The following is a 20,247-nucleotide window of genomic DNA, read 5'->3' as shown; positions in this document are numbered from 1 at the left end:
ATCCATCTATCTATCTATCCATCCTTCCATCCATATAAAATTGCTAATGCTAATTCCATAGCATGTCAGTGGCAAATTCAATGCAAATTAAAAACGTGGAGCCCTACTGTACTTTTGAGCATCTTTTTCTTGCATGGAAAATGTGTAACATTACCACGACTGCTTGTTTCCCGGCCAAGTCCTTGAGCCGATATGACTTCACGCGACACCGTTTGATTTGACGTTAATCGGCACCCATCCCTTGTCGATCCGTCCCCCCACGCCCCCCCACTGCTAACTATTTTCGCCAAAGCTTCCCTCGCTTATCCTTCGCCTGTCCACTGGGAGCGTTCTCCTCCGTCCTGGCGGCGCACACACGCCTGCTCCTTGCTCCCCCAGCTGGACCGGTTGCCTGGCCGCCATTAATCTCCGCCTGCGCCTAAAGAGCCACTTAAGATGATGCAGCGCCTGTCAGCACGCCTGCTCGCGCGACTCAAGTGCACACAAAAACATGCACGCCGCGACGTGTAATCACACAATTGAGGGAGACGACACGGTTTTTTTCCCCCTCCGGAGGCCTTGGACGCACGTTATTGGTGGTCCGACACCAGCTTGAGTCAGACCTTTTTTTATGCGCTCTTCCTACGCGATGCTGTGGGCCTCATCTGCTGCTTACCACCAAGCTCCCGCGTCCCCAATCTATAGTCCTCACCCAAGTGCTCCAATTCCACTGGGGAGGAGAGGAACTGTGGGGAGGGGGACCGTGAGGTAGAGGGAGGGCTTAGGCAGGACAGATGCAGTCGATTGTCTCCTCAATTCCCCCACCGTCTGCCACTGTGTTCTCGTGTGTGTGTGTGTGTGTGTGTGTGTGTGTGTGTGCGTGTACCAGCAATAGTGTTATGAATCAGTAATCGGCATGGCGACACACCTGAGCAATGCCCCTCCGCCCCCTTGGGTGCCATAAATTATAAATCAAAAGAAGTCCATTTGCATGCAGCCTGCTTATTATTCTGCAGTTTTCCCGTGCACCAGCAAGCTAAGGGTTATAGTCATGCTAATGAGCTGCGCCGACGGTGGCTTTTCATTATTTGTTTTGTGCACGAGAGGCACAAACAAACGATATAATTAGATTTCCACGCGCGGCTTTCGCCCCACGCGATCGCCCGCGCGTGGACGATGACAACGGGCGACTTTGAGGAAACGCCACACTCGCATTGTCGTTAAGACAACGCTGAGAACTTGTTGAATTAGGTCTTAATGAAACAACGATCTTTTTGACAATGTTTAGTCAATGTCAGGTTGTGACGTTGATTTGAACATTGAATTTTGGTCATTTCCCAAACAATTTTCAACGTTGAAACAACATACTTTTTGACGACGTTTAATCAATGTCAGGTGGTGACGTTGATTTAACTATTAATTTTTTGGTCATTTCCCAACAAATTTTCTACGACACAAATACAACTTTGAAAGAACATGCTTTTTCAATCAATCAATCAATCAATCAATGTTCATTATATAGCCCTAAATCACAAGTGTCTCAAAGGGCTGCACAAACCACAAGGACATCCTCGGTAGAGCCCACACACGGGCAAGGAAAAACTCACACCTAATGGGACATCGGTGACAGTGACAATGATGGCTATGAGAAACCTTGGAGAGGACCGCATATTTGGGCAACATACCTTTTAACATTAATTTAATGTCAGGTTGTGACGTTGATTTGACCATTGAATTTTGGTCATTCTCCCAACCAAAATTCTACAGCACAAATACAACGTTGAAACAAAATACTTTTTAACAACGTTTAATCAATGTCAGGTTATGACTTTGATTTGACCATTGAATTTTGGTCATTTTCCCAACAAAAATTCTACAACACAAACACAACAAAGTTTATTCAATGTCAGGTTGTGACGTTGATTTTACCTTTGAATTTTGGTCATTACCCAACTGAAATTCAACAACACAATACAACGTTGAAACAACATACTTTTTGAAGACGTTTAATCAATGTAGGCTTTTGACATTGATTTGACCATTGAAATTTAGTCATTTCCCAGACAATATATTACAACACAAATACAACATACTTTTTGACAATGTTTAGTCAATGTCTGGTTGTGACGTTGATTTGAACATTGAATTTTGGTCATTTCTCAAACAATTATCACCGTTGAAACATCATACTTTTTGAGGAGGTATATTCAATGTCAGGTTGTGACGTTGATTCGACTATTAATATTTAGTCGTTTTCCAACCAAAAATTTACAACACAATTTCAACGTTGAAACAACATGCTTTTAGACAAAGTTTAATCAGTGCTGGGTTCTGACGGTGATTTGACCATTGTTTTCTGATCATTTCCCAACCAATATATTCCAACACAAATACAACGTTGAAACAACATGCTTTTTGCCAACGTTTAATCAATGTTGGGTTCTGACGTAGATTTGACCGTTGATTTTTGGTCATTTCCCAACCAAAACTCTACAACACCAACACAACGTTGAAACAACATACTTTTTGGCAAGGTTTCGTCAATGTCAGGTTGTGACGATGATTTAACCATTGAATTTTGCTCATTTCCCAACCACTTTATTCCAACACAAATACAACGTTGAAGCAAACAGACGATCCAGAGGGTCATAAAGTCTGCACAAAAAAATCATCGGCTGCCCCCTGCCCTCCCTGAAGGATTTACACGACTCCGCTGCCTCAACAAAGCAAAAAGCATCACTAAAGACAGCACACACCCTGGCTTCTACCTGTTCCACCTGCTACCATCAGGCAGGCGCTACAGGTGCATCAGAACCAGAATAAACCGGCTTCTTTCCCAGAGCTGTCACCATGTTGAACTCTAACTTATAATAATAATAATTCACCCCTGTACAATATCCTGCCCTAATACCCTGCTGTGCAATCAATCAATCAATCAATGTTTATTTATATAGCCCCAAATCACAAATGTCTCAAAGGACTGCACAAATCATTACGACTACAACATCCTCGGAAGAACCCACAAAAGGGCAAGGAAAACTCACACCCAGTGGGCAGGGAGAATTCACATCCAGTGGGACGCCAGTGACAATGCTGACTATGAGAAACCTTGGAGAGGACCTCAGATGTGGGCAACCCCCCCCCCCTCTAGGGGACCGAAAGCAATGGATGTGGAGCGGGTCTAACATGATACTGTGAAAGTTCAATCCATAATGGATCCAACACAGCCGCGAGAGTCCAGTTCAAAGCGGATCCAAGACAACAGCGAGAGTCCCGTCCACAGGAAACTATCCCAAGCGGAGGCGGACCAGCAGCGTAGAGATGTCCCCAACCGATACACCGACGAGCGGTCCATCCTGGGTCTCGACTCTGGACAGCCAGTACTTCATCCATGGTCATCGGACCGGACCCCCTCCACAAGGCAGGGGGGACATAGGAGAAAGAAAAGAGGCGGCAGATCAACTGGTCTAAAAAGGTTTATTTAAAGGCTAGAGTATACAGATGAGTTTTAAGGTGAGACTTAAATGCTACCCTTCCAGTGCAATACGTCCGACACTGATTGTTATTTATTACTTCTGTACTCTTGTCTTGTTCTGTATATTGTACAGTATTTTGTATTTATATAGTCTTCTGTATATTGTACAGAATTGCTTATTATTTTTATTGGATGGTAGTCTTGTAAGGACTGTCTGGCATCAAGGTGCCGGGTTCAATTCCCTGGAGGATGCGTTGACGTGAACACAACAAAGGTAGGATCTTAAAAGATGTATTTAACAAAAAGGGATCTCTGAACAGAAATACTGGAGCTAATAAAAGGCAAACCAAAAACGCTAGTATTAAAACTAGGAAGTAAAAATAGACAAACTAAAATGGCACGTTGGCACAAAAGAGAAAAGAAATCATCAGTATGTAAAGTGAAAAAAACAAGTGGCTTAGCGTGAGAAGCTAGCGAGAATAGAAATACTTGCGTGAACGCAAAGGATCAAAAATCCAGACGTACGGTTGAGTGAGAGAAAACTATGAACCCAGACCCAAGGAACAGAAAAGGCTGGCTTAAAAAGGAGGGTGATAATTAGTAGCAGGTGTGCGAGGCGAGACTAGCAGGTGAGTGACCATGGTGACAAAGCAAACAGGAAATAAGTAGTCAGATGGAGAAATATACAATTTCAATTGTTAGTTTTTTCCTTTACTACCCGTTGTGTTATTTATTTTGCCCCATATTTGTTCCCACAACCGCACCTTAAAGTCCTACTGAAATGAGAGGTTCTTATTTAAACGGGGATAGCAGTTCCATTCTATGTGTCATACTTCATCATTTCACCATATTGCCATATTTTTGCTGAAAGGATTTAGTAGAGAACATCCACGATAAAGTTGGCAACTTTTGCTCGCTAATAAAAAAGCCTTGCCTGTAGCGGAAGTAGCAGACGATGTGTGCGTGACGTCACGAGTTGTGGAGCTCCTCACATCTGAACATTGTTTACAATCATGGCCACCAGCAGCGAGAGCGATTCAGACTGAAAAAGCGACAATTTCCCCATTAATTTGAGCGACGATGAAAGATTCGTGGATGAGGAAATTTAAAAGTGACGGACTAGAAAAAAAAAAAAGTAAAAAAAAAAAAAGGCGATTGCAGTGGAAGCGATTCAGATGTTCTTAGACACATTTACTAGGATAATTCTGGGAAATCCCTTATCTTTCTATTGTGTTGCTAGTGTTTTAGTGAGTTAAATAGTACCTGATAGTCGGAGGGGTGTGTCCACGGGTGTCTTGACGCCAGAGTCTCTGAGGGAAGTCACGGCAGCTGCAGCGCGACAGAAGCGCCGCTGATCTCTGGTAAGTGGCGACTTATTTCCACAATTTTCTCACCAAAAACTGCCGGTCGACATGTAGTCGGGATCCATGTTCGCTTGACCGCTCTGATCCATCGTAAAGCTTCACCTCCGGGAAGATTTGTGGATGATAGTGAGAGTGAAGGACTACAAAAAAAAAAAGAATAAAAAGGCGAGGGCAGTGGGAGCAATTCAGATGTTATTAGACACATTTACTAGGATAATTCTGGAAAATCCCTTATCTGCTTTTTGTGTTACTAGTGTTTTAGTGAGATTATATGGTACCTGAAAGTCGGAGAGGTGTGGTGACCGCCAGTGTCTCCGGTGGGGGGAGCTAATAGTCCTCAGCTGCAGGAGGACGCAAGCTCCGCTCATGTCTACGGTAAGAGCAGACTTATTACCACAATTTTCTCATCGAAACATGTGGTCGGGAACCATGTTCGCTTGACCGCTCTGTTCCATAGTAAAGCTTCACCTCTGGGAATGTAACCAAGGAAACACCGGCTGTGTTTGTGTGGCTAAAGGCAGCTGCAATACACCGCTTCCCACCTACATCTTTCTTCTTTGACGTCTCCATTATTAGTTGAACAAATTGCAAAAGATTCAGCAACACAGAAGTCCAGAATACTGTGTAATTATGTGATTAAAGCAGACTACTTATAGCTGGGATCGGGGCTGGAAGAACATGTCCGCTACCACCAGTAACGTCACGCGCACACGTCATCATTCCGCGACGTTTTCAACAGGATACTTTGCGGGAAATTTAAAATTGTAATTTATTAAACTAAAGCGGCCGTATTGTCATGTGTTGCAATGTTAATATTTCATCATTGATATATAAACTATCAGACTGCGTGGTCGCTAGTAGTGGCTTTCAGTAGGACTTTAAATTGGAGTCGTTAATCTCGTTATATGCAAATATAAGGACAATAAAGTCTATTCTATTATCGCGGAATGGGGAATGAAAACGGTGCGGCAATGGAAATCGAGATTGGCAGAATTTGTAATTTCACGTAACCACGGTGAATTTCATCCGCTTTTTTTTTTTATTCTTTAAAAAAAAAAAGTGTAATCAAGTTTTTTTCTCCTCACCGGCGCGGGTCCCAGTCGTTAGCTGATGGGAGAGACATCGGCGCGGGTCCCAGTCGTTAGCTGATGGGAGAGACATCGGCGCGGGTCCCAGTCGTTAGCTGATGGGAGAGACAGAGAGAGACTAATTGTGCTGCTGTCATTCTGGAGGGAAGCTAAAAGCTGAGGGGATGGAGCACGGGGAGCAGGTGCCGGCTGATGGGAGATCCGGGGTGGGGAGGGTAGGTGTGCGCTGGACAGGGCCCGGGGTTATTACTCTAATTGACACTTCACCCCACACGCATGCACACGGTCCCCGGGGGCCAATCAGAAGGCAGGGCTTGCAGCGACGGGAGGACGGAGGTGCTGGCACAGGTGCTGGCGGCGAGTGTATCAGGGGTGTAATTGCACTGCTGATATTTGTCTATCTGTGTGTCACGCCAGCAGACAACACACACACATGCGCGGCCCATTAACCCTACAGGTCCTATCGAGAGCAGCGTTCCTTTGAAAGCCTTCAGGGGCCCCGTGTTTTACACACTGAATATAATCACCTGCAGAGGTGCGGCGCTCACTGCTGGCCAACAGCAGTAATTGAGAGACAGGGGATGGGGGTCCACTGTCGCCCCGCTGAGTGGGCTTTTCCCACAGGGTGCCGGCGTGTGTGTTATTGTGCTTGAAAGCTGCACACACACACACACACACACACACACACATTCTGATATAATGAGTTAAGCTCAGCCATCACAGCAGTGTTTTATCACAGCGTTACGCTTGCTGCTACACGAAGGCCAGTGTTTCACTTGCAAAGATGCAACAAATCAAGGGAATTTATTTCCGTGTGTGTGTGTGTGTGTGTGTGTGTGTGTGTGTGTGTGTGTGTGTGTGTGTGTGTGTGTGTTCTGGCAATGCTTACTCAAAGGCCTACTGAAATGAGATGTTCTTATTTAAACGGGGATAGCAGCTCCATTCTATGTGTCATACTTCATCATTTCCCCATATTGCCATATTTTTGCTGAAAGGATTTAGTAGAGAACATGGAGGATAAAGTTGGCAACTGGAGAAAAGCCCTGCCTGTAGCGGAAGTAGCAGACGATGACGTCACATGTTGATGGCTCCTCACATCTTCACATTGTTTTTAATGGGAGCCTCCAACAAAAAGAGCTATTCGGACTGAGAAAACGACAATTTCCCCATTAATTGGAGCGACGATGAAAGATTTGTGTTTGAGGATATTGATAGCGACGGACTAGAGAGAAAAAAATAAGAATAAAAAAAGTTTTTTTTTTAAAAACGCAATTGCAATCGCGTTGCATTAAGACAGATTCAGATGTTTTTAGACACATTTACTAGGATTATTCTGGGAAATCCCTTATCTTTCTATTGTGTTGCTAGTGTTTTAGTGTGTTTAATAGTACCTGATAGTCGGAGGTGTACGTCCACAGCCGGGTGTTGACGCGCAGTGTCTCAGGGAAGTCGACGGCAGTTGTACGGGAGGCACAAGCTCAGCTGATATCCGGTAAGAAGCGACTTTTTAACCAAAATTTTCTCACCGAAACCTGCTGGTTGACATTCGGTCGAGATCCATTTCTACTCTGATCCATAGTAAAGTTTCACCTCCGTGAATTTTAAACAAGGAATCACCGTGTGTTTGTGTGGCTAAAGGCTAAAGCTTCCCAACTCCATCTTTTTACTTTGACTTCTCCAATATTAATTGAACAAATTGCAAAAGATTCAGCAACATAGATCTCCAAAATACTGTGTAATCATGCGGTTAAAGCAGACGACTTTTAGCTGTGTGTGTGTGCAGCGCTCATATTCATAATAGCCCCTGATGTCACGCGTACACGTCATCATTACGCGACATTTTCAGGAAAAAAGTCCCGGGAAATTTCAAATAGCAATATAATAAACTAAAGCGGCCGTATTGTCATGTGTTGCAATGTTAATATTTCATCATTGATGTATAAACTATCAGACTGCGTGGTGGCTAGTAGTGGCTTTCAGTAGGACTTTAATGGGGACATTGCTCTGTTTACACCAGGGGTGTCAAACGTATGGCCCGTGGGCCGGATCAGGCCCGTGGACAGGTTTTACCCGGCCCGTGGGATGAGTTTGCTAAGTATAACAATGACCCAAAATTTTTGAATGAAAGAACCTGCTGTTCTAAATGTGTCCACTAGATGCCGCAACAGCAATTGGTTGTATCTTTGTAGATTATCCTACATATGCAAAAAAAATAAACCATATGAAAATGAACAACCTACATAAAAACCATCCCGTAATTTGATTTTGATATTATTTTTGTATCTCGACAGATTGAAAATTAACACCAATGAGTTGACTGATGAACATTATCACATAATTTATTCAGAAAGTATAAATAACGACAAATAAAGATAGAATTCTATTAACCGCAACATGTAAGTGTGAAACAAACCCAACAGGATTTGTGCATTTCCAGAATGTGCTTTTTCTATTTTCAAACAAAGAAAACAATCTGAAGTTGTATTTATTTTTACGTTATCGTGCCGTTTATTACCAGTCCAGCCCACTTGAGAGTAGATTTTTCTCCATGTGGCCCCCCATCTAAAAGGAGTTTGACAACCCTGGTTTACACAGTCACCTTTAGGGCGGTGGTTCTCAAATGGTGGTAAGCGTGCCCCTGGGGGTACTTGAAGGTATGCCAAGGGGTACGTGAGATTTTTTTAAAATATTCTAAAAAAAAAACAATTCAAAAATCCTTTATAAATATATTTATTGAATAATACTTCAACAAAATATGTATGTTAGTTCATAAACTGTGAAAAAAATACAACAATACAATATTCAGTGTTGACTGCTAGAATTTTTGTGGGCATGTTCCATAAATATTGATGTTAAAGATGTCAGCGCGTGGAATAGGGAGTGGACCCAGATGCAGAGAGGAAGTTCCAAAAAAAGCTTTTATTTTGAAATAACTTTTAACCTCCAGAGCAAAAAGTATTATGCATATAATAACTAACAAATAATTTGCTGAAATGATTCCGGAAAAAGGTAAACCAAAATTCACTCCAAAAAATAGAAGGAGAAAACTAACAAAAAAAGGAACTTACAATAAAGTCGTTTCTACTATAAAAATAACATAAAGCGCTCCAATAGGAGGACGAACAAAAAGGCTATAAATATATACTTAATACGGATAAACAAAAAATCACTCAATATTAAAGGAAAAAGGGAATTTGGAAAAAACACAAAACTCACCAAATAGGATGGACGAAGGCTAGGAAAACAAAGGAGGAAAAAGTAAAACTCAAAATTACAGCAATTAATTTCTTGATCCAAGGAAGAAAACAAGGGAATAAGCACGATAAGGATATCAACATGGACATGAGCATGGACGTTAGAAAGGCACGTAAGCACGAGACGATCTGGCACAGGACAAGAGGGGGCATGAGCTTAAATAGGACAAGATGGTGATGGGAAACAGGTGGAAACAATCAAGGGTCAGGGATGACGTCAGACTGGTGACACAAAAGGAAGGGCCCGTGATCTGGAACAAGAGGAGTAGCTTTTCAAAATAAAATATGCGCATCACAAGACAGAAAACAAACAAGACAAGACTTCCCTCACCGCGGTGTGACAAAAGATTTCTTTTTTTGTGAAGAAATGTTTAGAAGTAAGTTGATGAATCCAGATGGATCTCTATTACAATCCCCAAAGAGGACACTTTAAGTTGATGATTACTTCTATGTGGAGAAATATTCATTTATAATTGAATCACTTGTTTATTTTTCAACAAGCTTTTAGTTATTTTTATATCTTTTTTTCCAAATAGTTGAAGAAAGACCACTACAAATGAGCAATATTTTGCACTGTTATACAATTTAATAAATCAGAAACTGATGACATAGTGCTGTATTTTACTTCTTTATCTCTTTTTTTCAACCAAAAATGCTTTGCTCTGATTAGGGGGTACTTGGATTTAAAACATGTTCACAGGGGGTACATCACTGAAAAAAGGTTGAGAACCACTGTTTTAGGGGACCTCTGACAGTATGGGGACCAAAAAAACAGGTCCCCTAAAGGGAAACCCTTTTAAATGATAGTCAGATCCATTCTGAAGATGCCTAAGTGATTTTAAATGCTTTGGCCCAAAAAATATGTTTACTGAAAAGTAAACATATTTAACATCTAATTTTAACTTCTTTTTTTTTTAATGGTCCTCAGTAGTCACGTACAAATTTGTGTGAATTATGCAAAATCATTTCAATTTGGTCCCCATGAACCATATGAACTCTTTTCCCCAGGGTCCCCAGTAAGAATGATCAGCACATGACTTCATCAATCCAGAGATTTAAAGACGTGTATGAGCTAACTGGCCAGTGGACATTTTACACCATTTTTTTTATGAATCCACAACCCGTAGAAAGGGTGGTCCCCACAAGTCATGAACCAAAACTTGGTCCCCATTCCAAATGATAACCTGTGTGTGTGTGTGTGTGTGTGTGTGTGTGTGTGTGTGTGTGTGTGTGTGTGTGTGCGCGTGTGTGTGTGTGTGTGTGTGTGTGTTCTGGCAATGCTGACTTAATGGGGACATTGCTCTGTTTACTCAGTCACCTTTAGGGGACTTCTGACAGTATGGGGACACAAAAAACAGGTTAAATTCGGTCCCCATGAACCGTATTATCTCTTTTTCCCCCTAACTGGGCAGTGGACATTTTACCTAATTTTTTTTATGCCTCCACAACCTGTAGAAAGGTCGGTCCCCACAAGTCATGAACAAAAACCTGGTCCCCATTCCAAATGAAATGTCACGCTCGCGGTGCATGGTGATGCGCGTTTTTGTTCTCCCCAGGGATGCAAAGGACACTCGGGACGAAAGCATAAAGGTAGGAAGATTAAAAGACACGATACACAATACTAAACAGACAGAAATCAACAAAAGAACAACGTACCGAACACACGGAAAGCTAAGGCTAACACTTAACACAGAGTCTTGAACCAGAAACATGGATGTGAGTATTGTTTACTGCAAACAATGGACCAGGACAGACTGACGGGAGAAGGCAGACTTGAATAAATAAAGTAATCACAACACAGGTACGCGTCAGGAGCAAGCGGCAGGTGAAAACAATGAGTAACCATGGAAACAAACAGAGGCGCACAAACCAGAACCGAATGAGTCCAAAAGAAAACAGACAATACAAAAAGACTCAAAAATCTAAATCAAAATATGATCCGGGCAGCGGATCGTAACATGATAACCTGTGTGTGTGTGTGTGTGTGTGTGTGTGTGTGTGTGTGTGTGTGTGTGTGTGCGTGTGTGTGTGTGTGTGTGTGTGTGTGTGTGTGTGCGTGCGTGGCGTTTAAATTCCTTTTAAACAACTCTTGTGCGGGTTAATGAGCTTCTTGCAAACATGTTTTTTGGCCCTCAAACATCATAAAAGCTATTTTTCAAGCGTCAAAAGTGGTGGTCAAAAGTGTACATACACCTGTAAAGAACATCATGTCATGGCTGTCTTGAGTTTACAATCATTTCTACAACTCTTATTTTTGGTGATGTAGTGATTGGAGCACATACTTGTTGCTCACAAAAAAAAAACATTCATGAAGTTTGGTTCTTTTATGAATTTATTATGGGTCTACTGCAGTGGTTCTTAACCTTGTTGGAGGTACCGAACCCCGCCAGTTTCATATGTGCATCCACCGAACCCTTCTTTAGTGAAAAACAAAATGTTTTTTCTTAATTTAGTGATTTTACTATATTAAAGAAATACTAATAAAGATATATCTTACGAACATAAAGTTACAGGAATGTACACATGATTGCATGTTTACATCTCATTGTGCAACATGTCAATGTTTTAGTGGGACTTAAATGCGATATCTGAAAGGGGTACACATTATTTCCAAACCCACCTTGTACAGAGCTCATGGAAAACAATGTTTTTTTCTCTCACTGTAAGTGTGCCAAAACACTTACAGGAGAAAATAACCTCATGGAAATGATTGCTGTCATTTGAGTATAATAATAAAACATCCATCCATCCATTTCTGCCGCTTATTCCCTTTGGGGTTGCAGGGGGGTGCTGGTGCCTATCTCAGCTACAATCGGGCGGAAGTCGAGGTACACCCTGGAGAAGTCGCCACCTCATCGCAGGGCCAACACAGATAGACAGACAACATTCACACACTAGGGACCATTTAGTGTTGCCAATCAACCTATCCCCAGGTGCATGTCTTTGGAGGTGGGAGGGGCCTATCCCCAGGTGCATGTCTTTGGAGGTGGGAGGGGCCTATCCCTAGGTGCATGTCTTTGGATGTGGGAGGGGCCTATCCCCAGGTGCTTGGCTTGGAGGTGGGAGTCGCCTATCCCCAGGTGCCTGCCTTTGGAGGTGGGAGTCGCCTATCCCCAGGTGCATGTCTTTGGAGGTGGGAGGGGCCTATCCCCAGGTGCATGTCTTTGGAGGTGGGAGTCGCCTATCCCCAGGTGCATGTCTTTGGAGGTGGGAGTCGCCTATCCCCAGGTGCATGTCTTTGGAGGTGGGAGGGGCCTATCCCCAGGTGCATGTCTTTGGAGGTGGGAGGGGCCTATCCCTAGGTGCATGTCTTTGGAGGTGGGAGGGGCCTATCCCCAGGTGCATGTCTTTGGAGGTGGGAGTCGCCTATCCCCAGTTGCATGTCTTTGGAGGTGGGAGGAAGCCAGAGTACTTGGAGGGAACCCACGCAGTCACGGGGAGAACATGCAAACTCCACACAGAAAGATCCCGAGCCCGGGATTGAACCCAGGACTACTCAGGACCTTCGTGTTGTGAGGCAGACGCACGAACCCCTATTCCACCGTGAAGCCCATAATAAAACTTTGAACTTGTTATTTAGTCAGGTTTGGATGGAGGCTCCGTCGAACCCCTAAGGTTGACTGATCGAACCCAGGTTAAGAACCACTGGTCTACTGGAAATGTGAGCAAATGTGAGAGTCAAAAGTATACATACAGCAATGTTAATATTTGCTTACATGTCCCTTGGCAAGTTTCACTGCAATAAGGCACTTTTGGTAGCCATCCACAAGCTTCTGGTTGAATTTTTGACCACTCTTCTTGACAAAATTGGTGCAGTTCAGCTAAACGTGTTGGTTTTCTGACATGGACTTGTTTCTTCAGCATTGTCCACATGTTTAAGTCAGAATTTGGGGAAGGCCATTCTAAAACCCTAGTTGTAGCCTGATTTAGCCATCCATTTACTACTTTTGATGTGTTTTGGGGTCATTGTCCTGTTGGAACACCCAACTACGCCCGAGACCCAACCTCCGGGCTGATTATTGTAGATCCTGAAGAATTTGGAGGTAATCCTCCTTTTTCATTGTCCCATTTACTCTCTGTAAAGCACCAGTTCCACTGACAGCAAAACAGGCCCAGAGCATAATACCACCACCACCATGCCTGACGGTAGGAATTGTGTTCCTGGGATTAAAGGCCTCACCTTTTCTCCACAAAACATATTGCTGGGTATTGTGGCCAAACAGCTCAATTTTTGTTTCATCTGACCACAGAACTTTCCTCCAGAAGGTCTTATTTTAGTCCATGTGTTGTTCTAGAAATGACTGGAAACTCAATACAGCAATGACTTGATCTTCTTTACAAGTGTCTGTAAAGTTTTGACCAGGACTGTATGTGCTAAGTGAACGCAGCTAGCGCCGTCAAACTCATGTTCACTCAGAGACTCGGTGCATGCAACTGAGAAAAATATATAATAAAACGGTGTACAGTTGTACCTCAACTTACGAACTTAACTCCCATGAATTGATTAACGTGGACCCCCGTGTGCTTTGTGTGGACAGTGTTTTGACCGGGGAATACCAGGAGGTTGTGGGCCGCATCTCTCCAGTTGTGGAGGAGCACAGGAAGACGCTCACACCAGGCGTTCCCCAGCTCAACATGTGCGACCGGGCTGTGATGGTAAGCTGCCCTGTAATCTACCCTCACACCTGTTTCCAATGCGGAAGACGCTTTTTGAGCTCAGAAGGTCAAGAAAAAGACTGGGAAAATATCCAATTTAAAATGCTTGGACCTCGGATTGAAAAAGTCCAGCAATTAAATTGGTTAAGAAACTAGGAGAGCGCAGACTGTACCTTTCCAAAACGTAAAAACAAAAGTTCTGAAGCCAGACAATGGTCCGTAACAGCTCCAAGGTGAAGTCACGTGTTTAAAATCCCATTTCTGGTATTTCCTGAGAGTTTCATCGAACATCTATTGCGAAGCGAGTGAACCCTCTTTACAGTATTTGTCCACTGTATTTGTCTCTGTGGGTGGAGGCGGGGACACAAGCATACGCTCTAAGAACTGCTGGGTTGAAAACTACACAATGTTGGCAGTTTTCAACCCAGCTGCTGGGTAACGATTGCTGAGTTAATTTAACCCAGATCGATGGGTCATCTATATTCAACCCAAATGCTGGGTCATTTCAAATACAATGCTGGATTAATCCTACCAAATCAATTGGTTATTTTTGTGTTTCTTTAAAATCAAATCAGTTGAAATAAAAATGTAATACATTTTCAATTCAACACGATTCTCTATATTATTTGGTATGCAAATTAAAAACAGGTTCCAGATCGCTTCGCTTGGCTGCTGATTTATACGCACAATGTTGGCCTTATTTCTAACATTTATTTTCAAAACTAACAAAATGTTAATCAGTCTAATGAAATAAGGTAAGAGTGACTCCATCCCAGTCCCAGCATTACATAATTTAGGATAGCAATCGACTAAGCAATTGAGAAGACATAATGTACACATACATTTCGAAAAGAAAAACAAAAACAGATGGAAAACCAAAAATTCATAAAAGCAACAGTATTAATAATGATATAAATAATACCAATAATAGTTGTTTGTTGTAACCCAAAATGGATTCTTTAAAACAAACAAATACAGAATAGTAAAGTATATATGTATATATATATATATATATATATATATATATATAGATGGATATATATCTATATATATCTATAAGCTGGAACGCAAATGGCGCACGACTAAACTTGAGGTGCACCATCAAGCATGGAGTGATGGTTTAATAACTTATAAACGCATGCTTACCTTAGCTAAAGCTAAATATTACTCAAATCTCATCCACCGTAATAAAAACGATCCTAAATTTTTGTTTAGTACGGTAGCATCGCTAACCCAACAAGGGACTCCTTCCAGTAGCTCCACCCACTCAGCTGATGACTTTATGCAATTCTTTAGTAAGAAAATTGAAGTCATTAGAAAGGAGATTAAAGACAATGCGTCCCAGCTACAACGGGGTTCTATTAACACTGACACGATTGTATATACGGCGGATACTGCCCTCCAAAATAGTTTCTCTCGTTTTGAGGAAATAACATTAGAGGAATTGTTACAACGTGTAAATGGAATAAAACAAACAACATGTTTACTTGACCCTCTTCCTGGGAAACTGATCAAGGAGCTCTTTGTATTATTAGGTCCATCAGTGCTAAATATTATAAACTTATCACTTTCCTCGGGCACTGTTCCCCTAGCATTGAAAAAAGCGGTTATTCATCCTCTTCTTAAAAGACCTAACCTCGATCCTGACCTCATGGTAAACTACCGACCGGTGTCTCACCTTCCCTTTATTTCAAAAATCCTCGAAAAAATTGTTGCGGAGCAGTTAAATGAACACTTAGCGTCTAACAATCTATGTGAAACCTTTCAATCCGGTTTCAGGGCAAATCACTCCACGGAGACAGCCCTCGCAAAATTGACTAATGATGTATTGCTAACGATGGATTCTGATGCGTCATCTATGTTGCTGCTCCTCGATCTTAGCGCTGCTTTCGATACCGTCGATCATAATATTTTATTAGAACGTATCAAAACACGAATTGGTATGTCAGACTTAGCCCTGTCTTGGTTTAACTCTTATCTTACTGATAGGATGCAGTGTGTCTCCCATAACAATGTGACCTCGGACTACGTTAAGTTAACGTGTGGAGTTCCCCAGGGTTCGGTCCTTGGCCCTGCACTCTTCAGCATCTACATGCTGCCGCTAGGTGACATCATACGCAAATACGGTGTTAGCTTTCACTGTTATGCTGATGACACCCAACTCTACATGCCCCTAAAGCTGACCAACACGCCGGATTGTAGTCAGCTGGAGGCGTGTCTTAATGAAATTAAACAATGGATGTCCGCTAACTTTTTGCAACTCAACGCCAAAAAAACGGAAATGCTGATTATCGGTCCTGCTAGACACCAAACTCTATTTAATAATACAACTCTAACATTTGACAACCAAACAATTAAACAAGGCGACACGGTAAAGAATCTGGGTATTATCTCCGACCCAACTCTCTCCTTTGAGGCACACATTAAAAGCGTTACTAAAACGGCCTTCTTTCATCTCCGTAATATCGCTAAAATTCGCTCCATTCTGTCCACTAAAGACGCTGAGATCATTATCCATGCGTTTGTTACGTCTCGTCTCGATTACTGTAACGTATTATTTTGGGGTCTCCCCATGTCTAGCATTAAAAGATTACAGTTGGTACAAAATGCGGCTGCTAGACTTTTGACAAGAACAAGAAAGTTTGATCACATTACGCCTGTACTGTATATACCTTTATATACATATGTACATACATATATACTGTATATACCTTTATATACATATATACCTATACTGTATATACCTTTATATACATATATACATACATATATACCTATACTGTATATACCTTTATATACATATATACATACATATATACCTATACTGTATATACCTTTATATACATATATACATACATATATACCTATACTGTATATACCTTTATATACATATATACATACATATATACCTATACTGTATATACCTTTATATACATATATACATACATATATACCTATACTGTATATACCTTTATATACATATATACATACATGTATACCTATACTGTATATACCTTTATATACATATATACATACATGTATACCTATACTGTATATACCTTTATATACATATATACATACATATATACCTATACTGTATATACCTTTATATACATATATACATACATATATACCTATACTGGCTCACCTGCACTGGCTTCCTGTGCACTTAAGATGTGACTTTAAGGTTTTACTACTTACGTATAAAATACTACACGGTCTAGCTCCATCCTATCTTGCCGATTGTATTGTACCATATGTCCCGGCAAGAAATCTGCGTTCAAAAGACTCCGGCTTATTAGTGATTCCTAGAGCCCAAAAAAAGTCTGCGGGCTATAGAGCGTTTTCCGTTCGGGCTCCAGTACTCTGGAATGCCCTCCCGGTAACAGTTCGAGATGCTACCTCAGTAGAAGCATTTAAGTCTCACCTTAAAACTCATTTGTATACTCTAGCCTTTAAATAGACTCCCTTTTTTGACCAGTTGATCTGCCGTTTCTTTTCTTTTTCTTCTATGTCCCACTCTCCCTTGTGGAGGGGGTCCGGTCCGATCCGGTGGCCATGTACTGCTCGCCTGTGTTTATGGTCAACTGCTCCTTCTTTCTGTTAAAAGGTGGATTCTTTTGTGGTTAAACACTGCCCCCTTGTGGCAAATTGACTAAACTATTCCACTCAAAAATATAAATGAAATATGGATATATTTTGATATATTTTCCATCTCAACATTTTTTAATTGTATTTTAAGGAATCAGGTCATGGCAAAAAAAAAACTTCAATAATTAACTAAAACCCAATCAAACAACTTTGACTAATTTTACAGGCTGGATGAGTACACAAAAACAAATAATAAAGAATCATTTTAAATAATATTCATTTAAATTTCTCACAAGTATTTAAAATATGCGTTATCCAAGAAAATAGCTGGACAAAACAGTATATCATTTTTAAAAATCATACAGTGTATAACCATGACGGCGCATAAGAGCTTGTTGTTGTTGTGTTTCAGAACTGGGCTCCAGCCGGCTGTGAGAAGTTAGGAAAATGTCTCAAAGTTCCAAAATCGGCTCCTTGGAAGTGCGAATGGCCGCACTGACTGCAGATGACCAATGAACTTGTTTATTTTATTTTTTTTAATCGGCAACTGTTTTATATTAAACACCATATCATGTCAAAGTCAGCTGGGATAGGCTCCAGCGCACCCGTGTCAACATGCTACAGTTGTGATCAAAATTATTCAACCCCCACACAATTTTGGTATTTTAGCAAGTTGGACATTTATTCCGTATTTTGTTTATAGTCATATCAAATAAAGATGTGTCAAATCCACAAATGCAACTTCAATTGTAACACTGTATTTTACAAAATACCAAAAAAGGACATTTTTCTTAATATCTCATTGACAAAATGATTCAACCCCTTGAAGATCATAACTCTTAAGAACAGAATTTGAATAAGGTCTTTTCAATCAGGTGTTGAAAACACCTGTAGATGTGATTAGAACCATAACGAGCAACAATTAAACTGATTGAAAAAGACTGTGACGCTCGGCTCCTTGTAGATGGTCAATGGTGTATTTGCAACATGGTGAAGTCCAGGGAGTGGTCAAAGAAGTCAAGAGAGGAGGTCATTTCTCTTCAAAAGAAAGGATGTGGATATAAGAAAATAGCAAAGACATTACACATTCCAAGAGACACAGTTGGGAGCATAATTGGCAAGTTTAAATTTAACTTAAGGCACAGTGGAAACACTACCTGGGCGTGGTAGAAAGAGGATGCTGTGAAGCGTACAGTGGTGAAAAACCCCCGGGTAACAGCTGAGGAACTACAACAGGACATTGCAGAGGGGGGAACGCAGGTTTCGTCCCAGACAATAAGGCGATGAAGGCCTCCATGCCAGAACTCCCAAGCGCACCCCACTTCTGACTACCAGGCACAAGAAAAATAGACTCCAGTATGCCAAAAATCATCTGGACAAACCCCAAAGTTTTGGGAAACTGTTCTATGGAGTGATGAGACAAAAGTGGAACTCTTTGGGCCTATGAATCAAGGTTATGTCTGGACTAGAAAAAAATGAAGCTTACAAAGAGAAGAACACCTTGCCTACTGTTAAGCATGGTGGGCGGTCAATCATGCTCTGGGGCTGTTTCTCTGCTTCAGGTAGCGGGAATCTCCAGCGCGTTGAAGGCATTATGAATTCTATTTCCTAGCAGGATATATTAGCTGCAAATGTCATGAAGTCAGTGAGGAAGCTGAGGCTTGGGAGACGTTGGACCTTCCAACAGGACAAGGATCCCAAGCATACCTCCAAATCAACATCAGAAGAAGGGCTGGAAGACTCTGGAGTGGCCAGACCTAAATCCTCTAGAAAAGCTGTGGTGGGACTTGAAGAAGACAGTTGCAGCACACAAGTCCAAGAATATGAATGAACTGGAGGCCTTTGCCCAAGAGGAATGGGCTCAAATACTGTAGATGCTTGCAAGAAGCTTGTGTATCACCTTTGAAGGATGTCATTACTGTTCTACTAAGTACTAAAGATGCATGGAACTTTGAAGGATGTCATTACTGTTCTACTAAGTACTAAAGATGCATGGAACTTTGAAGGATGTCATTACTGTTCTACTAAGTACTAAAGATGCATGGAACTTTGAAGGATGTCATTACTGTTCTACTAAGTACTAAAGATGCATGGAACTTTGAAGGATGTCATTACTGTTCTACTAAGTACTAAAGATGCATGGAACTTTGAAGGATGTCATTACTGTTCTACTAAGTACTAAAGATGCATGGAACTTTGAATGATGTCATTACTGTTCTACTAAGTACTAAAGATGCATGGAACTTTGAAGGATGTCATTACTGTTCTACTAAGTACTAAAGATGCATGGAACTTTGAATGATGTCATTACTGTTCTACTAAGTACTAAAGATGCATGGAACTTTGAAGGATGTCATTACTGTTCTACTAAGTACTAAAGCTGCATGGAACTTTGAAGGGTGTCATTACTGTTCTACTAAGTACTAAAGATGCATGGAACTTTGAAGGATGTCATTACTGTTCTACTAAGTACTAAAGATGCATGGAACTTTGAAGGATGTCATTACTGTTCTACTAAATACTAAAGATGCATGGAACTTTGAAGGATGTCAGTACTGTTCTACTAAGTACTAAAGATGCATGGAACTTTGAAGGATGTCAGTACTGTTCTACTAAGTACTAAAGATGCATGGAACTTTGAAGGATGTCATTACTGTTCTACTAAGTACTAAAGATGCATGGAACTTTGAAGGATGTCATTACTGTTCTACTAAGTACTAAAGATGCATGGAACTTTGAAGGATGTCATTACTGTTCTACTAAGTACTAAAGATGCATGGAACTTTGAAGGATGTCATTACTGTTCTACTAAGTACTAAAGATGCATGGAACTAGGGGGT

At 41.3% G+C, this 20,247-nt stretch overlaps 1 protein-coding gene across 1 annotated transcript in view; it reads left to right on the top strand.

The window, feature by feature from the left end:
- galns (galactosamine (N-acetyl)-6-sulfatase) overlaps positions 1–20,247 on the top strand; it is a 72,782-nt gene that overhangs the window by 52,125 nt on the left and 410 nt on the right. The window contains exons 13-14 of the mRNA XM_061887118.1: positions 13,699–13,816; positions 17,820–20,247. The exon at positions 17,820–20,247 is cut by the window's right edge and continues 410 nt beyond it. Of these exons, the coding sequence (XP_061743102.1) occupies positions 13,699–13,816; positions 17,820–17,906 (205 nt within the window). The 3' untranslated portion in view covers positions 17,907–20,247. The remainder of the gene's footprint in view (positions 1–13,698; positions 13,817–17,819) is intronic.

This window comes from Nerophis ophidion, linkage group LG25 (genome assembly GCF_033978795.1).
Source record: "Nerophis ophidion isolate RoL-2023_Sa linkage group LG25, RoL_Noph_v1.0, whole genome shotgun sequence".
NCBI lineage: Eukaryota > Metazoa > Chordata > Actinopteri > Syngnathiformes > Syngnathidae > Nerophis > Nerophis ophidion.
This window is presented reverse-complemented; position numbering and strand designations above follow the sequence as displayed.